General features: G+C 47.0%; 2 protein-coding genes across 24 annotated transcripts in view; one reads left to right on the plus strand and one right to left on the minus strand.

Moving 5' to 3' along the window:
* Nucleotides 1-1,721, plus strand: part of rabgap1 (RAB GTPase activating protein 1) — a 60,740-nt gene extending 59,019 nt beyond the window's left edge. For all 6 annotated transcript variants that reach the window (XM_023831855.2, XM_023831856.2, XM_023831859.2 and 3 more), the window contains one exon: nucleotides 78-1,721. In XM_023831855.2, coding sequence (XP_023687623.2) covers nucleotides 78-200 — 123 coding nt within the window. In that variant the 3' untranslated portion in view covers nucleotides 201-1,721. The remainder of the gene's footprint in view (nucleotides 1-77) is intronic.
* Nucleotides 1,722-8,160: 6,439 nt separating this feature from the next.
* Nucleotides 8,161-23,131, minus strand: part of strbp (spermatid perinuclear RNA binding protein) — a 53,338-nt gene continuing 38,367 nt past the window's right edge. For 13 of the 18 annotated variants that reach the window (XM_023831834.2, XM_072714573.1, XM_023831831.2 and 10 more), the window contains 8 exons: nucleotides 21,424-21,507; nucleotides 20,421-20,629; nucleotides 19,967-20,122; nucleotides 19,381-19,515; nucleotides 19,127-19,267; nucleotides 17,877-18,003; nucleotides 17,746-17,796; nucleotides 8,161-13,108 (listed from right to left, as the gene is read on the minus strand). In XM_023831834.2, the coding sequence (XP_023687602.2) occupies nucleotides 13,014-13,108; nucleotides 17,746-17,796; nucleotides 17,877-18,003; nucleotides 19,127-19,267; nucleotides 19,381-19,515; nucleotides 19,967-20,122; nucleotides 20,421-20,629; nucleotides 21,424-21,507 (998 nt within the window). In that variant the 3' untranslated portion in view covers nucleotides 8,161-13,013. Of the gene's footprint in view, nucleotides 15,262-17,745; nucleotides 17,797-17,876; nucleotides 18,004-19,126; nucleotides 19,268-19,380; nucleotides 19,516-19,966; nucleotides 20,123-20,420; nucleotides 20,630-21,423; nucleotides 21,508-23,131 lie in introns of all 18 variants that reach the window. The other 5 variants (XM_023831840.2, XM_023831838.2, XM_023831839.2 and 2 more) reach the window with 1 other exon arrangement.

The raw sequence follows: 23,131 nt of genomic DNA on the forward strand, positions 1-23,131 counted from the left end.
CTTAATTCTACACATTGGCGTGACGACAGGACCTGGCCCATAAAACACGCCGCTCAGCAGTGTCTGTCCATCCCCAGGACCTGGAGCACCACCTGGGTCTGGCGCTGAACGAGGTCCAAGCCGCAAAGAAAACCTGGTTCAACAGGACGTTAAGCTCCATCAAGACTGTGACGGGCACCCAGGGAAGAGAGACGACCTAGCTAGAGGGAGGGGCCAGGCCGGGCGAGGCTGCCACTGCAGTGCCCCCTCCCCCAACCCCCCCCCCCCCCTCCGCTCACGCTCACTCCCGGGACCAGAGTGAATACTCAACGGGGTTTTTAAAAAGGACAATATTCTTAGGGTACAACAGCCCCAGATGACAACATGTACTTAAAATTAAGAAGGCTTTAACTTTAGTGGAGTCTATATACTACTGATTATTTAAAACAGTGTCTCTCAGCCTGTTTCTGGACCCCCAGAAAGTCCAAGTTTTTGCTCCCTGCTAGACGGTTCCCCGTTTTGCTCCCTCCCAGCTCCCAACCTACTGTAAGCTGGGATGGACCAAAACCTGGACTGTTGGGGCTCCCCGAGGGCCGGGTTGAGAGACGCTGATTTAAAAGGTAAGGGTGTGGCTGTGGAGTAGCCAGTAGCCCTTACCGCTGTGGGAGAGCATCTGCTGACCTGCTTCAGGCTACTTGCACAAAACTCCTGTTGATATCTAGGTACAAGTGCTAACAGCCTCCTTTTTGAACTTGTGAGCTTTTTCTGATTCTGTTTAACAATGCCGTTTTTTGTTTTCTATTTACATAAGTACATACGTTCAGATGTATAGATATGTGTGTGTGAGTGTGTGTGTGCGTGTGAGCTGAATGGGGCTCCTTTGACATTTTTACCATGTGGAAATGGAGGTCGGTGCCATTCAGGCTGTAGAAAGCGCGCAGACGGCCTCACGTCGATCATGCCGAATCGCTGCACTCACTGACAGTCGCTATAATCATTGAAAACGCCACTCTGATCATTACTTGATGCTAGTCCACCACTTGGGGGCTTTTTTTCACTGTAAAAGGCCGTCAGCGTGCCAGCTTGGTGCCGGGACCGCAGTGAGGCGTCGGCGAGTCAGTGGACCTCTACCCATGATAGCCAGAATCCCCCCCTAGTTTCCGAGCCCGGCGTTTGACCATGTGCTCCCAGGATGGGCGGCAGGGCCGGATTAGAGATGGTCTCGGCCCAGGTGACTTCTGGCATCTGCTAGTAAGAAGCAGAATTTTTGGGTTGGTGTCTCTAGACGGCCTTTGATAAGGATTTGGAGATGGGCAGCCGTGTGCTTCTGCGCGTGTGGAGGGTCTCTTTCAGGTGTGCTGTAGCAGAGGAGCACCAGCTCTTTGCACCTTAAACATATTTATAATGGGTTCCTGCTGGCTCACGTTGCCGTTGTGATTAGTGGAGAGCTTGTACTGCGGAAGCTGACTTTGAGAGGCATTGGTTTGTATATAGGAAGCGTATGAGTTTGTTTATTTTGTATTCCTGTTTTCCTTGGTAACTATACTAATGTTGCCTAACGTACTCCGTTATGTCGATGCTCAAAGCTTTTTGTCTGAAATGTCAAACCGCTGTTACATTCATTACATGCCAAAATGTACCTTCATCCAGCATTATGGAAGTGTGGATGTTGTAATAGTAATAGATTGCATTGTGTATAATTCATGCATTTAAATATAAACTAAAGAAGTGATAAACACAGACTGACAGATGTCTCCCTCTTTTTTGTTTTGTTAAATTATATGCCACCGGTGACGCCTGGGGTCATTAGACTCCTTATACGGTCATTAGGGCCTAAGCCGCTTATCGCTTTAGTGGCGGTTTTGGGATATCTAATACCATCTAAATATAATTCATATAAAAAGATGAAATATGAAGTTTAAGGTGGGCTGAGGTTGATCGTTATGAAGGTAGAGCCTAGGAGAGAGTGGTTGGTGTTCAGGCTGGTGTTCACCTGGGCCGATGTCCAGCATCATGTCTGATTTCAGTGATTTTAAAAGTTAAGTGGTAAATAGTCCTTTCTGTATAGTTTTATTGTATTCTTGTAAAAGGACAGAGAAACAAAAAAGAAATGGAAGTTTCCATCATTTTGCATAATTTAAAACAATGGTCTAATGTCGCTTATGAAAGAAACCACAGAATTGGCTATGATGTCCAGATTGTCCCAGTCCTGAGGACGTTCTCTGCTCAAAGCAGGTATGAATTAAATGCACATGGTGAATATGCTTCCTATAACTGTTACTCGTTCATATTTTGCGTGATGAATCTGTTCTCTGCTTACCGACACCTAACCCACGACCGGGATGCAGGTTTCTCAGGAGGATCTCGCCTGCGTTACCGCCAGCACGTTCCCATCTTCTCGGGTGATGGTGCACTCTCTCCCCCAGCCTGCCCAGCTGTTCGCTAAAGCCTCGCCTCTCTCTGTCCTCGCCTTTAATCATCTCACGGCAGCCTCCTTCTCAGTGCTGACTCTCTCCAGAGTCCAGCTGATGATTCTGGCTTGGATGTGACTCTCTGGAGTCCTCAGAACTCCCGCCATGCTCCTCGAGGAACGCGGACGCCACACAAGACGGAGGTGGAACAGAATAAGTGCGAAGAAAAGGCTGGGAAACCATAGCAACCAGCAGAAAGGGAACAGGCCGCCTCTAATGGGCTGAGAGTCATAACGAGGAGCATGTGAGGCAGCTCTGTGATTGATGACTGTGCTCCTACACAAATCTCTGCCTGTCTGTAGTCTTTGTTTTCTTTTCGTTCTCATCCCATTATGTGAAGGTCTCTCCGAATCCTCCTCCATGTCTTTTACGGTCCTTTTCTCAGTCATTTCTCATTGACCCATTAAGCTTCCAAATTCAGCTAGCCAATTTCCGTCCTGCTTGGGAACACCTTAAATAAAGCCTCCTACCACACTCAAGACCTGCATGTCAGCATAGCTTTTGATTCACAAAACTGGTAAGCCAGAGTTTTAAATAGTTTTTAAGTGTCTTAATTTGAGCATAGTGATAGACCTAGAAAAACACCATTAATGAAGCCTGTCTGGTTCTGCCAAGCCATAAAATGGAACATCAGTTTGTATGTGTAGTATCAGGTCCACTCCAGAAAGGCTTTTCATGGCATACAGCAAGGTTTGTACAGCAGTGTTTCCGATCCAGTTCTCGGGGATCTACAGTCGGTCCGTGTTTTTGCTCCCTCCCAGCTATATGCCAGACGGTCCACAGTTTTGCTCCCTACCGGGAGCTGGGGGGGATCAAATCCATAGACTGTCTGGGGGTCCCAGAGGACAGGGTTGGGAAACATTTTGATAGAACATGCAAATTCTGCTATGGGCAAAATGCAGCCCAGGAACTCCTGAGCAGCAGATATTAAAATTTTGTTCTGTAGATTTTTGGAATCAAATAAAAAAGATTTTGCCTTTATTATTTTCTTCACATTGCCTATTCCAAGAAGTAAATTTAATTTTTGTCCACATTCCAGTTTTAATGTTCCAATATGGATTTTCCACCAAAAATAGTGGATTAAAACTTCAGGCCTCTATACACTCAAGTAGCTCTTCAGAAGTTTTCACCACTTAGTTGTTTTTATGTTGCTGAAAATACTTCCTTCATTGTCTGTGCTTTGACTTTTAAGTGAAGACGAGTATTCAGTCAGTGTTTCAATGGCTAATCAGCTAGTATTTTGAGTGCCATGATCTTAAAGGTGGCCTCTAAAGAAATGTTACTCAACCCAGTCCTTGGGGACCCCTAGACGGTCCAGGTTTTTGCTCCCTCTCAGATAGTCCACATACTGGGAGTATTGCCATCTGGGGGTTCCTGAGCACTGGGGTGAGAAACATTGCTTTAAAGTCAAGGAAGACCAGTTACACAGGACGATATTTTAAAATCTGTATGGTAATCCATACAGTTGATTAGTAATAGAAACGTAACTGGAGGCTGCCCAGTGACGCACCAGGCAAAGTGTGGTGAATCTCTGGAGGAGCTGTGTAGTACGTTAGCAGTGCATGTAAAGAAGAGCTGGCAAATGCAGACTGACCGCTGCAGACTGACCGCTGCAGACTGACTGCCATTTCGGTGGCTGGGTTCCTGTGTTATGCTGGAATGGCGCACAGCAGCGACATCAGACCAAATATGCGCTGATCCATTTTACCATACCTCTATATGCGTGCATTTCTACAACTGGATATATACCTGGACCAGAAAAAGCATGCATGCAGTCAAGGAGTCATTTAGGCATGAGCTTCCAGTGAATGCCCAGGTACAAGTGTAAGCAGCATCAGAGCAGGAGCTACACAGCACCGTCTAAGATAGAGAGGACCTAATAAGACTATTCAAGGACCAGATGTGGAACATAAGAACACTGATGGAGGGTAAAGTGGCCTCTGGCTAGTGGAGTAGTGTTTCCCAGCCCGGTCCTCGGTGACCCGCAGACAGTCCATGTTTTTGCTTCCTCCCAGCAAGGAGCTGGGAAGGAGCAAAAACCTGGACCGGCTGTTTATCCCTGAGGACTGGGCTGGGAAAACGAGGCACCGCAGCCATGTTGTTTGCATGCTGCAAATGTCAGGAATAACACAGCATTTAAAGTGGCCCGTAATTTTTAACCATGAAGATAGATTGCAGATTAAGAATCAAACAGCAGTCCGAAGTCAGGATGCTGTTACATGTGAGGCTGAGTGTGAGCCTCTCCCCCGTGACGCACCCTGTGTTTGCTGCCAAATTTATTGGCTCGTTCGCACATGTGCTGCCTGCCTTAACCCCCTAACGCCCCTGCGAATCCTGACGCTGCTCCATGTTCGCTGCTGAGATTATCTGTACTGCATGAACTTGGAACACAGATTTTAAAAAAATTGTTGCCACTTTTCATCTCATCCTGTTTGATACATCTGCATTTCCTCTGCATTATTTACAGCAATTTTATGGTTTGGGTTTAACTGAATAGGATTTTAACTACACAGGTATGTGTATTTTCTTAGGTGATTCAATAAGGCTCTGTAATAGTTAAAATGCCTTTACATCTAACGTCGATCCCTGTAACTGTCACTGGTCACTTTATTAGGTACACCTGTTCAATTGTTGAACCAAATATCTAATCAATCAATCTTATATCAGCCGCACAGTGTATAAAATCATGCAGATACTGGTCAGGAGCTTCAGTTAACATCAAACACCAGAATGGGGATAAAAAGCAATTTAAGTGACTTTGAATGTGACATGGATGACAGTGCCAGGTGGGCCGGTATCAGACACTGCTGATCTACAGGGATTTTCACACACAACCATCTCTAGGGTTTACAGAGAATGGGCCGAAAACGAAAAAACATCCAGTGAGCAGCGGTTCTCTGGGTGAAAATGCCTCGATGGCAGAGGTCAGAGAAGAATGGCCTGACTGGTTCAAGCTGATAGAAAGGAAACAGTAACTCAAATAACCCCTCTTTACAACCAAGGTATGCAGAAGAGCGTCTCTGAACGCACACCATGTTGAGCCTTGAAGCAGACGGGCTACAGCAGCAGAAGGCCGCACCGCTAAGAACAGTGTCAGCTAAAAACAGGATATTGAGGCTACAGTGGGCATGGGCTCACCAAAACTGGACAATGGAAGACTGGAAAAACGTTGCCTGTCCAGATGTTTCGATTTCTGCTGCGACATTTAGATGGTAAGAGATGGTGAGAATTCAGTGTGAACAACATGAAAGCATGGATCCATCCTACCTTGTATTGACAATTCCGGGTGGTGGTGGTGTTTAGTGTGGGGGATTTTTTCTTGGCACACTTTGGACTCCTTAGTACCAAATGAGCATCGTTTAAATGCCACAGCCTACCCGAGTGTTGTTGGTGACCATGTCCATCCCATTATGACCACAGTGTACCCAGCTTTTAATGGCTACGTCCAGGATGATAACACACCATGTCACCAAGCCCATATCATCTCAGAGTGGTTTCTCAGATTGGAACATTACCATGAGTTCACTGTACTCAAATGGCCTCCAGTCACCAGATCTCAATCCAGTACAGCACCTACTGGATGTGGTGGAACAGGAGATTTGCATTATGAAGATGCAGCTGACAAATTTGCAGCAAGTGTGTGATGCATCACGTCAGCATGGACCAAAGTCTCTGAGGAATTTTTCAAGCACTTTGTTGAATCTATACCATGAAGAATTAAGGCAGTTCTGAAGGCAAAAGGGGGTCCAACCCAGTACTAGCAAGGGGTAGAGTCGTCACTCACTCTACATGTGTCCACAAATCCAAAAACCTTAAGCTTTATGTTAGCCTTCCGTGAGGGGGGCTATCAAAAATTCCCTTGGCGTCTGAGGGGTTAAGTTTGTTTGACTTTCTGCCTTATGGGTGTAAGCAAAGCATGTTCCATGAAGGCCCAGAAGCTTTTTTTTTTTTGGGGTGGGGGGGTGCACTGCCACACTGTTCTCAAAATGCTCCATCACCTGTTAGCTGATACTTATTTTTAATGAGCGAAATATAAAATTCATTGTAGAGATGTGATATTTCTTAGTGTTCCCTTTTCAAGTGTCATGTTGACAGTTGAACACGTTCAATATATTGTTCAATTATTAATCTGGCTAACAGATTGATGATCTTTAATGCAAGTTTTACCAAATTGATGTCTAAACTATGCAATTATATCCAGATATTTTATGGATTTAAATACAGTCAAACTTGCCATACTGAATATCCTTCCACTGCTTCTCACTTTTAATTTATTTAAAAAGCTTTAAATAGCAGGAGAAGCATCAGCGTTATGCAATTCCACACTCCCTGTTCCTCTCTGCACTAAAAATACTTGCAGGCAGCTACAGTGGCTTGCAGGCAGAATGAACTTGGTCAGTTGTGGTGCTGCCCAGTCTTCCTATGAAGAGGCATGAGCTGCTTGCTGCTGTCCCAATGTCTCAGGCCAAAATAGGGCTGAACTTGCTTACCCTCCAGACAGGGAGACATTGCAAGCTTTGCAGGATTGTTTTCCCCAGATGCAATCCTGCTATAAACAGCTCAGCTATCTTGCAGCCGGGCTCTGATTTATCGGTTTGTTGGCTGCCAGCATCACTTTTCATCGGAGCCGTACCGCCCTACCAGCGGATGATCGAGGAGCCCCTAGCATCACCTACAGAACTGATTACGCTGCAACATGGATAATTTAGGTTCGTTTGCACCTTTTAAGTCCATCTTGTCATCTCCTGGCAGGTGTTGGAATGTTGTGTGGCTGGAGTACAGTCTGGAAATTTCTCCATAATCAACCCGCCTCTAACTGCTTAGAGCACAGAGTGTTATACAGCAGCCACTGTGCTGCAGTCCAGCATTATGAATGGAAAATAGCTGCACAAGCTGCAGAAGGGTAATCAAATCAAAATTCTTGTTAAGGACCCATTAATGGGATTGGCTCCTAATCTACACAAGGTTACTGGAGACTGTACCATATAAATGTCCTGCTGCTATCAATTTTCAGTTTTTGTACAATGATTGAGTCTCAAAACTGGTCTGTAGATGGGGTTGATTTTTTTAACTCTGGTGAACTGTGTTTATAAAACACGATGCTGTAAGTCATGCAAGACGTATTTTCTGAGGCAGATCCATTGCCTTAAGTCGGTGTTTCTCAACCGGGTCCAGTCCATGTTTTTGCTCCCTCCCAGCTATCAGCTAGACAGGCCACATTTTTTGCTTCATACCAATACAAGGGAGGGAGCAAAAACACGGACCATCTGGGGGTCCCCAGGAACCGGGTTGAGGAACACTGCCTTAAATTAACTGAAAGGTAAAACGAGCTGCCGTCTGACATCTTGACAGCCATTTCCAGAGTCCTTGGCTTGCAGTCTCCCAGGTGCCATGGGTGTCGATTCCTGAAATCCCAGCAGATCCATGTTGGTCCAGCACAGCCAGCTCTGTAACGCTGCCAGGTCTCGTCTGTCTGAGTTTTATTTTAGATGCCAGGTTGCTGAGTCCGGTGAGGCAGCATTGTTTACAGTCATTATTCATGCAAAATAGTTAAGTTGTTGCTCAGTATTTTATGGCAATTTGCTCACTTTGCAGTCCCACCTTTAGCGGGCAGACATTTCTCAGGACTTCATCTCCTGAATCACATACTGCTGACGTCAGTTGCTCAGCACTGTTTTATATTTGTTTGACAGAAGGACAAGACAGACAGTTAGAGGAATCTCAGCATTTTATTCTCAAGCAGTAACTTATGGCAGATACAATGACAAACATCACCACGGTGATTTTGCTGCTAATAATTTCATAACACAGAACTAGCAAACATCGGCTGCAGTGATTTCAGTCGGCTTCAAAGCCTGCAGAGCTCACTCGCGTAAGTTGTGCACAAATTTACCATATATCACATTTTTTTTCCTTTACGTTTCAAAAATAACATTTTTGAAGAAACTCCTTGGTATCATTTCGTTTAACAAGTCCATGGAGGTGGGGCAGATTGTTCAAACTTCTCGGCCGTTACCGATAGCAAGTCAAACTGCTTAAATTAATTACAGCACTATGAAGCCCTTCACACGCAAGACTTCACGATTTATGACTGCAACAAATGTTAACACAAAAGGGTCATATGAAACACAGAAGTATTTAAAATGTATGAGTATATATTTTATGTGTATTATATATTTACATAAACACTATACACATGTAGCTCTTCTAAATTATACATTCATACGTTCTACTACAATAGAGTATACAATCCAACCAGCGAGTCTCAATCAGCCGTAGACTTTGCAAACGGAGCCTGGAGCCTCCACAAAAAAAGCTTTAAAAGCACAAATCCGTTTCCTGTCTGTATACGTGTTTGATGGACCGCCTTCACCACGAGGTCATGCTTGTGCATCGCTCACATCACAAACATGAAGAAAATTTGAAATTCAGCAACACACTGCGCTCTCGCCGAAACAGGATCCCGTTCTATTTCAGCACCTCTGCGCTGGACGCACAAACTGAATTCCTAGATATCTGAACCCTAGTCCTACATGTGAACCTTTATCACTGTACTGAAGGGCTAAGATTCTTAAATATTTACACTAAGACAGACTGGAATGGAGTAAGCGCAGGTAAGCGGTTATTAAACAGAGGTGAGTGCGCTGCTGTTGAGCACCAGCAGTGCGAAATCTAAACACAGACAGACCAGCTTGGCTCCTTTGTCTTTGGGATGTGTGTGGACAGGGGAAAAAATCATGATGCTAAAAATCTAGGACATTCAGTGAGAAAAATTTACCAGAGAATAAAACTGGGACCGGGGAATCGGTAAATATGCCCAGATGGGCATAGATTTCATCGGGTAGCTTGGGTTAGACCCGCACACCTGGGGCCACAAGCCTACAGACATCTGAAAAAGCTGAAGGGAACATTGTACAGCTGCCCACCTTTTCCAGGAATCTGCTGAAAACGTCCTGGTGCTAAGCTGGGGCAGACAGTAAGGTGCTTATTTGTTTAAAACGCTTATTTTAGGCAAAAAATTTTGGGGGAAAAAATATTTGGGGCTGCCAGGAGGGCTCCAGCACTTCCTGTGAGCATGGCGGAGGGTGCGGGCCTTCGGTGTGCAGCACACTGACCTCAGGCTGCACGAGGCCTGCTAGGCAGCTGGCTGTTCATTAGCCCTGAGTTTGAGTATTGCTAGTGTGGCTTTGTGCTTGTTCCATCCCAGCATTCCCAGACAGACTCAGCCCTTGGAGTCTCACTAAACAAGCCAGTTTTGTCAGCAGATCTTGAACTAATACAATTCCCTCGCCCCTTTATTGAACCCTTCTTTTCACCATTGTTACCACTGTGGACCGCAGAGATTAACCATTCGCTTATGCCTTTTTGAATCAAAAAGGATACTCTCTAAAGGAAAATTAGCCAGCTTAGTTTACATACCATTTATAGCATATAGACCAGAGCTACAGAAAGTGTCAGATGGTTATGCTGAACGGATTCTATCAATATTCCACTGAAAATCTCAACTGTGTCATGAACACCTTTGGTTACACGTTCAGCAAAGTGACTTTGGAATGAAGGAAATCACGGAAATGTTGAAATTAGTCCTAGTGCCCCTTAAGAATACATTATGAGTGATTTGAGGGAGGACATGGAAGCCTGATTTGTTTCTCTAACAGCTACTTTTAGTTAGTGTTTGTGGAAGACTCAAATACATTCAACTGACTATTTACATCCAGCTCTGCAGCGCAACACTGAAAAGCAGTAATGCAGTAATGCAGAGAGCGCAGCTCTTCCCCCTGCTGCGCCGACGAGCAGCTTAAGTCTGCGTCCTACAGAGGATTCCTACATCTTAGGCTGAAGCCATGGCAGGTCTACAACGACACTCGTGTCAAGACGGAACCAGGGAGAATGTAGGAAGGAACAGCATAAAACTTTCAAAATTACACATCAAGGGTTTGGAAAGTTTTTACATATTCCTACATAGCAAGATTAAAATAAATACTATTTCTGAATATCACAAAGACTTGCCTTTGTCTCACATTCATGTGTCATTATTATTGTTTATATATATATTATATTTTTTCTTTAACCCGATTCAGTGCAACAGAATACACTGAGAAAGTTTCTTGAACAAACGTGTAAACCACAGATTAGGGACAAACTTACACCGAAATGAAGGAATGTGTTTCACCTTGAGTCCTAAATCCAAATTAGAGCCTTCTGGAACTGCGAGGTTACTGTAGAAAATAAAACTTTACAAATTAAAAGTCCAGTTCTCACTTGTAAAGAAATATAGCTGATCTTTAAGAAGCACAAAAAATAGTTTTAAAATAAGATGTGTGTGTGTGTATATATATATATGTGTGTGTATGTGTAGTGTATGTAAAATATGTATATTATATAATGAAAACCAATTCAAACTGTTTACTGATTGTGAGATAGCGAAGGAGCTGCAGGGAGAGCCGTCCTTACAGAGCTCCCTTCACTGACGTCATGCATACTACCGCTAGCTTTGGTAAGCAAACAGAAACGTCCCGATGCCTGATCTTCTGACGAGGTTACATTTGGCGATTAAATGTGTGCCGAAATGCATATAGATGGAGAGCATGGCTATAAGAGACACCTACATCAATATCTGCTGCAAACACAAGGTACTGCATATGATAAGTACTTATACACGATGACGGTGTGGCACACGCGCTCAGGAAGGCGGTGTTGTCCAAAAATAGCATTTCTAATTAACTTAGCCTGTATTGATTGATTCCACGGGAATAAATGTGTTGGGGTTAAAAGTCTGACACCAGACTTTAAACTCTGAAAATAAAACACAGCTATGTGACAGTTATGAAGTCGGTAAATGAAACTGAAAATCCATAAGGCGCGTCCAAATACATCGGTAAGCAATGGAAAACCTCGCAGGCGGGTAAAGGGACGGAGGAGTGATGGACAGAGGATCCACTCACAGCACAGCAGCTTTGAAAAGTCAACTATTTACAATAAACTGATCAGAGAACCTCCCTGCAGTCACTGACCACGCAGCTAAATTAAAACACCCAACTAATTTCGCTGGTCTTTAAAATTGCTTCTGTGATACCGAGGACTAGTAAATAAACAAAATAAAATACCACCAAGTGTTTTTTCTGCAACAATATACAAAAGTTTTATGTGGTTAACCTATTTATTTCACCTAACTAGAAAAAAATTGATAATTTTAGGTTTATGTGACAGATCATGACAGTTTACTTCAGGAAAGGAAAAAAAATGCAGAACTTTACAGACCCAGATCTACTTTAAACCGGTAACAGTGGGGCTGTGTGCCTCCACAAAGAGAGACTATATGAATTTATTTACATAAAGCATGTTCCAGATTGTGAGGGACGTCTATGAGCTTTGGTTCCAAATAAACCAGCTCACAATGTTAGCGTCTGCATTTGAGGAACAGCCGAAAGCAATGAGGGGAACATGCAGGACCACAGGGATCAATCTGAAGAGGGCGCAGCAGAAATGCATGGGGTGCAGCACGTGCAGCCCTTCGGCAAAGTACTCGGAGTACTTTGTGCGTGGGAATCACAGGGCCCAGCACGTCCATCAAACCATGGACAGTTCTTCATTACTATTGCACACTCCATGGTACAATGGATTGTTGTTGACATTTCTATCATATGAGTTAAGAAGGGGAGTTGTGGGGAAAAAAAACAATAGTGATGGACGGACAGAGACGGAAAAAAGCACTGTGCTTCTAGCCACACCCTCACAGAAGACTGAATTAATGGTGGTCCAGGGTACAGCTCAGTAGCTGCCCAGAGAGAAACAGTGTACACCACAGTAACCCGCAAGTCAGCAGGATGCGCTGTCTACTGAAAGGTGTGCTTTGTCAGACGGTACTGTGTATACCATCCCATGGACAGCGTCTCATTAAGGAGAGAGGTGGAAGGCCAACTCCTACCCTCAAATACCAGACATTGAAGGCTGTGCTCTGAAACGCTCAAAGTGGTAAGACACCCCAGAATGTTACTCCAGGCAAACAAGCGGAGGCAACCCGGACTACACTACAACTACAGGTACAGGACATTCAAAAGTCCTTGCTTCGCCACAGAGTACTACCTTTACGTATAAAAAATTGGAAGAATGCTCTACTCTGATTATACTTACGTTATATTCGGAAACTCTAAAATAATTTATCCAAACTATATACACACATACATAATATTTCTACAAATATATTTATAGTAATAAGCACCATAAATATATATGCATACATTTGTAGTATAATCCCACATACACACGCACACAGTGAATATACAATTAAAATTAAATATTGCAGTGCTGTTTCGGGTAAGACTCAATTGAACATTCACATTGTTTCAAGTAAGCTTTAAGCTAAAAGTTCAGGTGTATTGCTATATAATAAAGACCAAGTTCAGCCTTCGATTTTGCTAAAGTTAACTAAAGTCATATTGCTTTTCTGTTGTTGGGGTATATGCCTTATACGTAGAGATAGTTTGACTGTTCTGTACAGTGGAGATAGCCTGGTTAGGCCGAAAGCAGTAAGAGCGTTTAGAGCCACACAACCTGATGGTTCTAGAAGTCAGAGAAGAGATCTTGAGGACCCAAGTGAATAATAAAAGGTGCGATGGTCCGCGGCTGGTAAAAGGGATTGTCAATGAAAAGACCACCTACAGTGAGAAGAAGAGCAGAGAGACTGCAATTAATGTCCGGACCTGCAGGAGGCAGCATTACACATTCCAGGTTGGAAATCTCTGCTCTTTCAGCTGTATGTGGGGTTTTCATTGCATCGGGGCGTATCAGGTTAATAAAAAAGACATCAACAACTGAAGTTGCACATTACCAATTCGGACAAAAAAAATAAATAAAACTTGGAGCCCATTCGTTCAAGATAAAGCATAGAAATGTAAAAACTGTATGCAATAACTCTGTAGTTCAGACAATGTAGTTAGTAACTCTGGAGAGATAAATTAAAGGGTGATTTTGGAGATAGTCTAGTACAATGGCTGCCATCAAGACGAGAGAGGGCGAGCTTGGATGAGAATTAGCAGCAGGGACAGTTTGCGACAGTAACCTCATTGGTCTGGGGGCGGTGGCTTAGTGCTCCCATCCCCCTTTGGAAAGTGAAACTGTACCCAATCAAAACATGGTATTGCTTGATATCAACCAATAGCATTTGGAGGAGAGACTGTGCCTTCTCTCGTCAGCGATGACCCTGTCCCAGCCACGGGCCAGCAAAAGCTTATCCTGACAGATCAGAACTCCCCAGACTCCTGAGCTTCAGCCCCAAACAGCCCAAAGCTGCCAGAAGGACCAGAATTCCAAATGGGCCGCACCGAGCATTGGTAGGGAGTTTGGGAGACAGGGATTGGCTGGAAATTGGTCTTCTGGCTAGTTTTGGGCTATCCCTTCTAATATGAGAAAGGCAGATTTTACTCATAACATTCATCAAAACAGAGGGGAAACCACCTTATATACATGAACCATCAGGCGTTGGAAGATGACAGGAGGAAGATGAAGGCGTGTTGTGAGGTACCTGTGCTGGCCTCATGGGAAAAGACAGACTTGTAGCTCACACAGACACTTCACAAAAATTAAAATAAAAATATGGGACAGTTAGGTAGCAAGTCTTGGTGGACCCTTGTTGCTGCTTTTGATTCCGCCGCGAGTAGCTGTGTTCTTGCCTCTCTGGAGTGTGCGTGTGTTTGGACCCTTTGCCGGGAACCTCGGGAGGAACCAGCCAAGCGGCCTATCGCGTTTGACACACATGCAACTGAAGGCCACAAGAACCCTGTGTGATGGGTGTGTGCGGTCAGCTATCAGGACCACAAACAGGAGCTCTGCCCTGGCCAAAAGGCAGGCCGCAATCGTTTCCCCTTTTTTGATTAATTCCATCACCCATTGATTTCGGACAGGATAATCAGTCAGAGAAACCTCCCGGGCCTGGTCCTGATAGTCTAACAAAGATTGCGACAGAACATTTCATCAATATTATCCTTCGTCGCTAAGACTTCGAGACGTTTTCTGTCCGTTGCTGTCGTTCGCTGCGTGTGTGCAGAGCAGTACTGTAATCTGTTCATTTTCTAGGGCTTAACAATTAATTTAAAGCAGTAAACCATTACATATGTTAGCCAACTGTGGCTTAGAAGCCATTTTTGGAAGAGTTTTAAGAGAAAGGCAATGCTACCACAGAAGCAGAGAGAGGCGGCTAAAGATCAAAAGCCCCAAACCGCCAATCTGGACAAACAAACCACCAGAAATCATCTACCCCCTCCTACGACCCACCACCGTACTGGGCAATTAAGTACCAGCAAGGAATACCAGTGTTAGCCTTAATGCTAAAGCCCCCGAATGCGCTTACGATGCTAAAGGGCTGTATACACCAGTCAGTACTCAGGTGTTGTAAGATACAAAGGTTTATTCACCAATGCTGGCAGTATCGTCTATACATCCTTCACATAGCTGGTCACCTTTACAGTGTGTGTCAGAGCCAAATGTTACGGCCCGTAAACCCTCCCCCTCAGAAAAAAAACAGCACATCAACAACAAAAAAAAGCTTGTATAATTTATATTCCAAGACTGAGGTAACATTTCACAGTACAAATCCTCAAAATTTTTGATGAACAAACCTGTTTTTTTAATTTTTAAAACGAAGTTTTAAAGTAGAAAAGAAAGCACAAAAATTCCCTTCTAAAAATCTGTACAGTTTGGGTTGGATAAGGGGGGGCGGCCTGGGGGCCTCAGTGCTAAAAGAAGGAGTAGTGAGGGATTGGGTAGGCGGGCACTTTCATGACAGGCAACAGAAGCATTCTCTTGGGCAGACCTAGGAGAGAAAAACGGAGAGACGTCTGCGTGTGAGGTCAGCGGTATGGGCTGCTCACTGAGAGGATCAGGGAGGGAGAGTGAACGAGTGCGTGAGCGAGTGAGCCTGTTCACAGGAGGGCACATCTGAGGAACGAGGGAACGTGAAGAGAGAACCAACTACACATCTATCCCACAGGTCATTCGCCGAATCATCTAGAAATCAGCATAGAACCTACTTACGTTAAACAAAAAAAACACACGGACGTCTGGAAGGAGATTTAAGGGAGACGAGCAGATTGCAAGTCGATATGTTGATACTGCATTCTGCTGACATTCTGAAATGAACAGCTACATTTTAAATCAATACCGAGGACTACACTCAAGATTATACTTGAAACTGTGAGACTAATAAAATAAATCTAATTTCATGCCTGGCGCAGCATGTATTTATAAAAATTTTAATAAAGTCTAAGAACATGGATCTTTTAATACCTTTTACCTTTACTGTAATATTTAGTGTGCACAAGAACTGTCTCTTCTTCCAAAGAGAGTGATGTTCAGGAAAGATGATAACGTCACGTTTGCTGAAGGACTCTCGCCTTACAGACTCGGCGCCCCCTATCTGGTGCCGTGTGCAGTGTGCGTGTTCTTGTGGCCTGGGTGTGGCGGCCCACAGCCGCTCTGCCATTTTCTCATGTTTTCTTCCCCCCCCCCCCGTCGAGAAATCACAAAGCAGCAACAGGAGGCAGAACGCCACGGATAACGAAATCAAATCAGGATGGAGTTCGTGGGATTACCGACATGCAACGACTTCCAGAAGCAGTAGACGTGTTGTTATCGCTCAGCCAAATACCTGCTGTCCCGCTTTGCTTTGCCACACGGGGGGCACAAAAGGAACGGTCTTTATGTGGCAGGGAGAGAGCAGGCACCCGGGCGCCCCGCCCACACCAAATGGACGGCAGAGGAGCCCGATCCCACACGGCACCCCACGGTGGAATGTTTCCATATTCTCCCCCTGCACATAAGGCTCATTCAAAGTGCCCAGGAAGGGTGGAAGGTGGGGGCCCCAATGCCATTCTGAAAAAGAGCCCCCGCTTCCTTGGGGTGCCCTAGAAGCTCTCGGCCGTGTGTTGGGTTCCCGTGTTGGGCGTCAGTGGGCAGGTGGGCAGACAGGTGCATAACTGCAGCTGCTGAGTTATTTTCTCGAGAGACAGACACCGGGCTCACCCCCCGGGTCTGGGGTTATTCCTACTGCCCCTGGCTCACCCACCGGGTCTGGGGTTATTCCTACTGCCCCTGGCTCACCCCCCGGATCTGGGGTTATTCCTACTGCCCCTGGCTCACCCTCCGGGTCTGGGGTTATTCCTACTGCCCCTGGCTCACCCTCCGGATCTGGGGCCATTCCTACTGCCCCTGGCTCACCCCCCGGATCTGGGGTTATTCCTACTGCCCCTGGCTCACCCTCCGGGTCTGGGGCCATTCCTACTGCCCCTGGCTCACCCCCCGGATCTGGGGTTATTCCTACTGCCCCTGGCTCACCCTCCGGGTCTGGGGCCATTCCTACTGCCCCTGGCTCACCCCCCAGATCTGGGGTTATTCCTACTGCCCCTGGCTCACCCCCCAGATCTGGGGTTATTCCTACTGCCCCTGGCTCACCCCCTGGATCTGAGGCCATTCCTACTGCCCCTGGCTCACCCCCCGGATCTGAGGCCATTCCTACTGCCCCTGGCTCACCCCCCAGATCTGGGGCCATTCCTACTGCCCCTAGCTCACCCCCCGGGTCTGGGGCCATTCCTACTGCCCCTGGCTCACCCTCCGGATCTGGGGCCATTCCTACTGCCCCTGGCTCACCCCCCGGGTCTGGGGCCATTCCTATTCTTGTTGCCCCTATGCTGAATGTTATTGGGCAGTGCGTGTCATATGCACTGCTGCTCTGTAACGCAATTGGGCTCCTCGACAATGACTCCTTACTAAATGTATACGCAAAAACGAAGCCAAACCTTCCTTACAGAGCCTGGGTAGGTTGTCATGTGAGTGGTGGTGGCAAGTACATGGCCAAAGCTGGCTCTGTGTGACCCCCCCCCCCCCCCCAACGAGAATGGCAATGGAGTCCCACCCCCACCAGATGCTTGCTGGCACCACTTTGAATGGGGTATCCGTTGGCTGTAGACATCGAGGAGGAATGTCCAGAGTCAGAATGGGGGGGAGGGGGTGGGGGGGCGGGCAGGCAGACTGGCGAGCTGCAGTCTGGACACTCAGGCGAAGCACAGCAAGGCTTTGCTCCAACCACAGGAAGAACCAAAAGGTTATGACCGTTTCCATTTTTCATTTGCTTTAAACAAAAGACGAGATTCTCAATTTTGATTTCATTCCCGCTCCCTCTTTTTTTTTTTTTTAAAACTCAATTTCTCTGGGATGGTCGCTGCCATCAGCTTCTCTCTTGTGCCTGTCTGGAAATTGTGGCGGTAATTTGTGACGCTGGACAAGGGGGGCGGTTACGTACCATAAGCGGGGGCGGCGGCGGCCGCGCTGTACCCATAGGGGGTGCCGTAGCCTGCAAGCACATATCAGGCATTAGAGGCGGGGACAGTGGGCGCAGTGGTGTGCGACAGCAGGCAGAGGGCGCTCATGCACCTGGAGTGACGTATCCGGGCGCGGCAGCGGCGGCCGTCACAAAGGCCCCCCGGGCCAGGGCTCCCCGTCCTCGGCCGCGAACGGCCTGGGCTGCTGCAGAAGCTGCTGCGGCGATGGCGCCTTTCGCCTGGGGGGGCAACAGTGAGCGAGCAGATCCCTCAGAGGACACCCCCACCCCATCAGGGTCAAGGCGGTCGCAATACTCTGCAGTCACACATGGGCTCAGCTCTCTCGCCCACTCACTCCGATAACCACATACACTGGGCAGGACGTCTGACGGAACACAGGTCACCAATAGGAACCACCCAATAAACGCGGGAATGTCACATTAGTGGCAGCTGATCTACCACTGTTCCCAAGCAGTACCAATTCCCAAACCAGTTTTCAGCAACCCCCAACCAGGGCACACTGTCGCTTTCTCCCAGCGTCCAGCACTCCTACACCAGGTATTTGGTGTTCTTGACTGTCTGGCTTCTTCTAGGGTGGGTATGAAATCGCATACTTGTTTGCTGCGTAGTAGGCGGAATGCAGAATGCAAAGTGAGCAGTATGTGCAAATTCTCAATATGAGTACAGTATGACCATATGCAAACGGTAGCCAGGTGGCGTGGTACATTCTACGAAATTCCAAAATGTGCAAATGACTGACGCTATGCCATCCCACAAGGCCACTGGAACTACAATCAGAGATGAAGAATGTCACTCAGAAATTTGAGTCAAATCTGTACAAAGGCAACACTTTCTCCACCACCTTAAGTAAAAAAACAATACCCAATGACACATATGAATGCGTTATTTTTGTTGATAGTTTATAATAATTTTTTACTTTCACAGGGGTCATCACTGGGTGAGGTTATATGCAAGATGGCAGCTGCAGTGTGTCTGAGTGCAGGCATGCTGTTCTCAGACATATAGTGTGTACTACATTAACCGTCAAGTAGTAGGCTTCTGACGAAATGCAGTACGTACTGTGTAAGTATTTGATTTTGGACACACCCCATGAGTGTCTGGGTCATTCTTGATCGTTTGGTTCAGGTGTGCAGGGAGCTGGGAGAGAGCAAAGGTGGGACCTGTCTGAAGGTCCCTGAGGACACTGTCTAGGGAAGGTGTGCGTGCTGGACGTGGTGAGATCATCAGCACATCAGGTAGGAGAGACACACACATGTACACACAGACACACAGCAATAAAAGATGCTGAAGCTGCATGTAAGGCAGCTGCGGCCGGCCGACCCAGGATGCTACTGCACCGACCTGAGGGATGATTTTCTTCTTCTTGTTCCCGGCGGCGTTGGGCCCGGAAAAGAGCTTCTCCAGGGCAGCCAGGGCGGCGCTGGCCTTGGCTACTTTCTTATTGGGCCCAGCTCCACGGAACTTCTGGCCGTCCACCTCCACCTGCAGGGATGAGAGGGCAGAGCTGGCGGCTGGGGCGAGGGCAGAGACGGGGGGGGAGGGGGCAGAGCCGAGGGTAGGACTGCGGGCAGGTGGGCAGGCGCCCGCTGACTCGCCTCCATGACGAATCGCTTGTCGTGGCTGCCGCCGCTCTCGGAGATGAGCTCGTACTTGAGGCCGCGCCGCTTCTCGTTCAGCTCCATCACCGGGTTCTTTCCGCTGGCGGTGAGTATAGGGCCCTGAGTGCGTAGCTGCGAGACACAGACAAACTGCAGTGAGGAACCCCCTTTAGAAAGCACCTACAAGACCAACTAACAAGTCCATTCAAAGGGTCTGATTCTCAACCCGGTCCGCGAGGACCTGCAGTCCACGTTTTTGCTCCCTCCAAGCTCCCTGCCAGAAAGACCACATTTTTGCTCCCTCAAAAACCTTATCTATCTGGAGGTCCCTGAGGACTCTGGGTTGAGAAACACCAAAGAATAAGATTTATTAATTACTCATTTGAAAGAGGGGAAGTATAATACATCAGGCATGAGCATGCAATCTGACTGGCTGTACTGGTTAATGACACTCAAACGGGACTGGTGTCGACCCGCCTGGCCGAGTCAGAGCACTGCAGCAGGAGGGGCCAGTGATTGAGGCGCTCCCGTGACAGCGGGCAGGGAGTTGTCCTCGGGGTCTTAAGAGGCGGCAGCCCCGCACCTCCAGTGTGTTGGAGCCATCTGTGGCGGAGTTGCTGGCGTTATTGCTCGGGTTCGAGGACGTCTCGCTCTTGCCCTCGCTGTCCGACTTCTCGTCCGCGCTCATGGAGTCCAGGTCGGCGTCAAACCCGGTGGGGTAGCCCATGGCCTGCAGAACCTGACAATGGGAAGTGATTAAAGATGAGAGGCTGTCGCAGAGACCTGCCGCGTCCTCATGGCCACCATCACCCGTGGCTGGGCTCTGATCCCGGCTAGCGATGGCGAGACCGGAGTGACGGTGCGCCCGTTAGCTTCTGAGAGAAGGCTCCCTATTACCAGCATTCCCAGTACTCCCAGCACCGCGCCCTTAGGAGGTTGTGATTACCCCAGCAATGCCACTTCATTAACCCTTAATGTCAACTGGGGCCGATCCGCTGAATTCCACCCCAAACCCACTGCGGCCCCACCCCCCATACCTTAACCGCCACGTGCAGCTTGGCCGTTTTCTTGGAGGAGCCTGAAGCTTCATAGACGGTGCCGTCGACGTCGACGGACATGGTGAAGACGGGCGCGTGCACCGGACCCGACTGCGACAGCAGCTTGTACTGCAGACCCGGACGGATCTGGTTGAGCCGCATCAAGGCGTTCATGGGCTGATTGCTGTCTATTGCTTTGCTGTCTAGGACTGCAGGGAGGGGAGAGTGAGCCGGAGGGAATGGGGGGGGGCAGCAGGAGGGGGAATACCCAGGGAGTCCCAAAAACAAGGACAGAGGCATGAGGCAAGGCAGCTGTTAGCCAGTATCAGGCATCGCTGATGTAAAAGCAATAGGCGGCGTTAGAGGGGCTTTCATCATAGCGGATGTGTGACCTCATCCCAGTTTATTTATGATGTGGTCTGCTGAAAATGTAAAGGATTTCAGCTGGCTGCTGAAATACTGGGGATTTTTATTTATAGAAACAGTTTAGTCAAAAATGACAATCCAGGATTTAGACCAAGAAGTTAAAAAAGTAGAGGGTAAGATCTGAGGTGTAAGCTAAAGACAAAGAGCATGCCGTTACAGGCTTTGTGTGCGGGGCAAAGGGCCCGCGAGCAGCAGGCTACGGCAGCATGCCGTCCGCATGTCTCCGGGCGTAATGCTTATGAACAGGGGGGTGGGTTCAGGCATGGGGAGGGATAATGAAGGTGTCCCTCTGCCCAGCAAGGTGCACCCTGGCGTTCGCTCTTTTCTGAAAGTAATTACAGCCAGGCTCCGGGCCAATAGCAAGTCACCCACGGCTACAAAACCACAGGACCTCTCTGTCTCCATATGCATAGCCCCCTTCCTCTGTCACTGGCCTCAGTGAGCCTGTCTGGGATGCATCTCCCACTGCCCCCCCAGTGAGGAACCCCCCCAGGCAACCCAGCGGCAGCCTGACATCATTCTGCGATAATGAGCCCAACGGCCTCCTGCATGGCCACCACTGGAGGGCGCCACTTGCCTTTCCTCAGGTTGCGCTTCATCTTCTTGATGAGGTCTTTGTCATCCGTCACGCCATCCTCATAAGGCCTCTTCAGACCCGTCCCTGTGAAGAGCCAAAGGCACAGTACTGTCAGATGGGGAGGGCAGGCATGCAGGCAGAGAATCAAACAAAGAAACACAGACAGAGAGAACCAGACAGACAGAGAGAACCAGACAGACACAGTCAAGCAGACAGACAAACAGACAGAGAACCAGACAGAGAACCAAACAGAGAACCAAACAGACAGACAGAGAGACAGAGAACCAGACAGACAGAGACAGATACATAGACAGACAGACTAGAGATGCGCCTGATCGATCGGCCAGGGAACGGACTCGGACAATTTTCAGCGTGCTCGACCTGACCGGAGACCGGCCGATCAGTCTCTTGTATTTCCGATACAAAACCAGTCCATTTTACACCATTTACAGTCCATTTTAAAGCCTCACAGCCGCATGCAGGCTCACAACCACGCACTAACAACAGGGTACCGTGGAGGTTCTTCACAATTAATCTTGAAAAGGAATAATCGTTAAAATTGCAAAGCTAGCTAGGGTTTTTTTCTAGGACAGAATGAAAATATTTCAGTGAAACTTGCGCTAACTGTCTGCGCTATAATGTCCATGCAGTATGACAGCATGAAAAAGCCTGATCTTAATCTAGCTTACTAGCAATGTAAGAATTGTATGTGCATAACATGCGATGTTGGTATTAACAATATTACCCTGCACCTATTATTATTTGGTAGAGTATAGTACACTTCAGTTTTATTTGGAGGTTTGTAACCTGAGGACTTTTTATTTTAAGATGAGTAAAAAAAGAGAAAAAGGCCAATATCGTGTTATCCGGTGAATTTAAACATGAATTTATATCATGGAAAATGATATAAGTAACTGACATTTGTTTTGTTATTTAATGCTGTTGCACCTGCTCTTCTTTGGTAAAGTAAAATATGCCAGATAATGTTGGGCATACAGCAACTCATTTTCAGTTAATTGTCGTTTGTACATCTTTCCAGTCACAGAGCACTTTACTGAGACTTAGGTGAGAGAAGATCCTGTAACTTGTAAAGTATAACAATTTTCTTTTATTATGAAAATAAAATTCTGCATTGAAGAAAAGCTGATTCTGTTTGCATATGCTGTCACTTATAGTTCTTAGAAAGAAAACTGCAATCAGCAAAAATTGGTATGGGCAAAAAAATCTTAAATCATAATAGGCCAAGAAAATTACAATTGGTGCATCTCTAAGAGAACCAGACAGAGAGACAGTCAGAGACCCAGACAGAGAGACAGTCAGAGACCCAGACAGTCAGAGACCCAGACAGAGAGACAGTCAGAAATCCAGACAGTCAGAGACCGAGACAGAGAGACAGTCAGAGACCCAGACAGTCAGAGACCCAGACAGAGATACAGTCAGAGATCCAGACAGTCAGAGACCCAGACAGAGAGACAGTCAGAGACACAGACAGAGAGACAGTCAGACACAGACAGAGAGACAGTCAGAGACACAGACAGAGAGACAGTCAGAGACACAGACAGAGAGACAGTCAGACAGAGACAGAGAGACAGTCAGAGACACAGACAGAGAGACAGTCAGACACAGACAGAGAGACAGTCAGAGACACAGACAGAGAGACAGTCAGACACAGACAGAGAGACAGTCAGACACGCAGACAGAGAGACAG

The sequence above is a fragment of the Paramormyrops kingsleyae genome, chromosome 7, assembly GCF_048594095.1.
Source record: "Paramormyrops kingsleyae isolate MSU_618 chromosome 7, PKINGS_0.4, whole genome shotgun sequence".
Classification (NCBI taxonomy): Eukaryota; Metazoa; Chordata; class Actinopteri; order Osteoglossiformes; family Mormyridae; genus Paramormyrops; species Paramormyrops kingsleyae.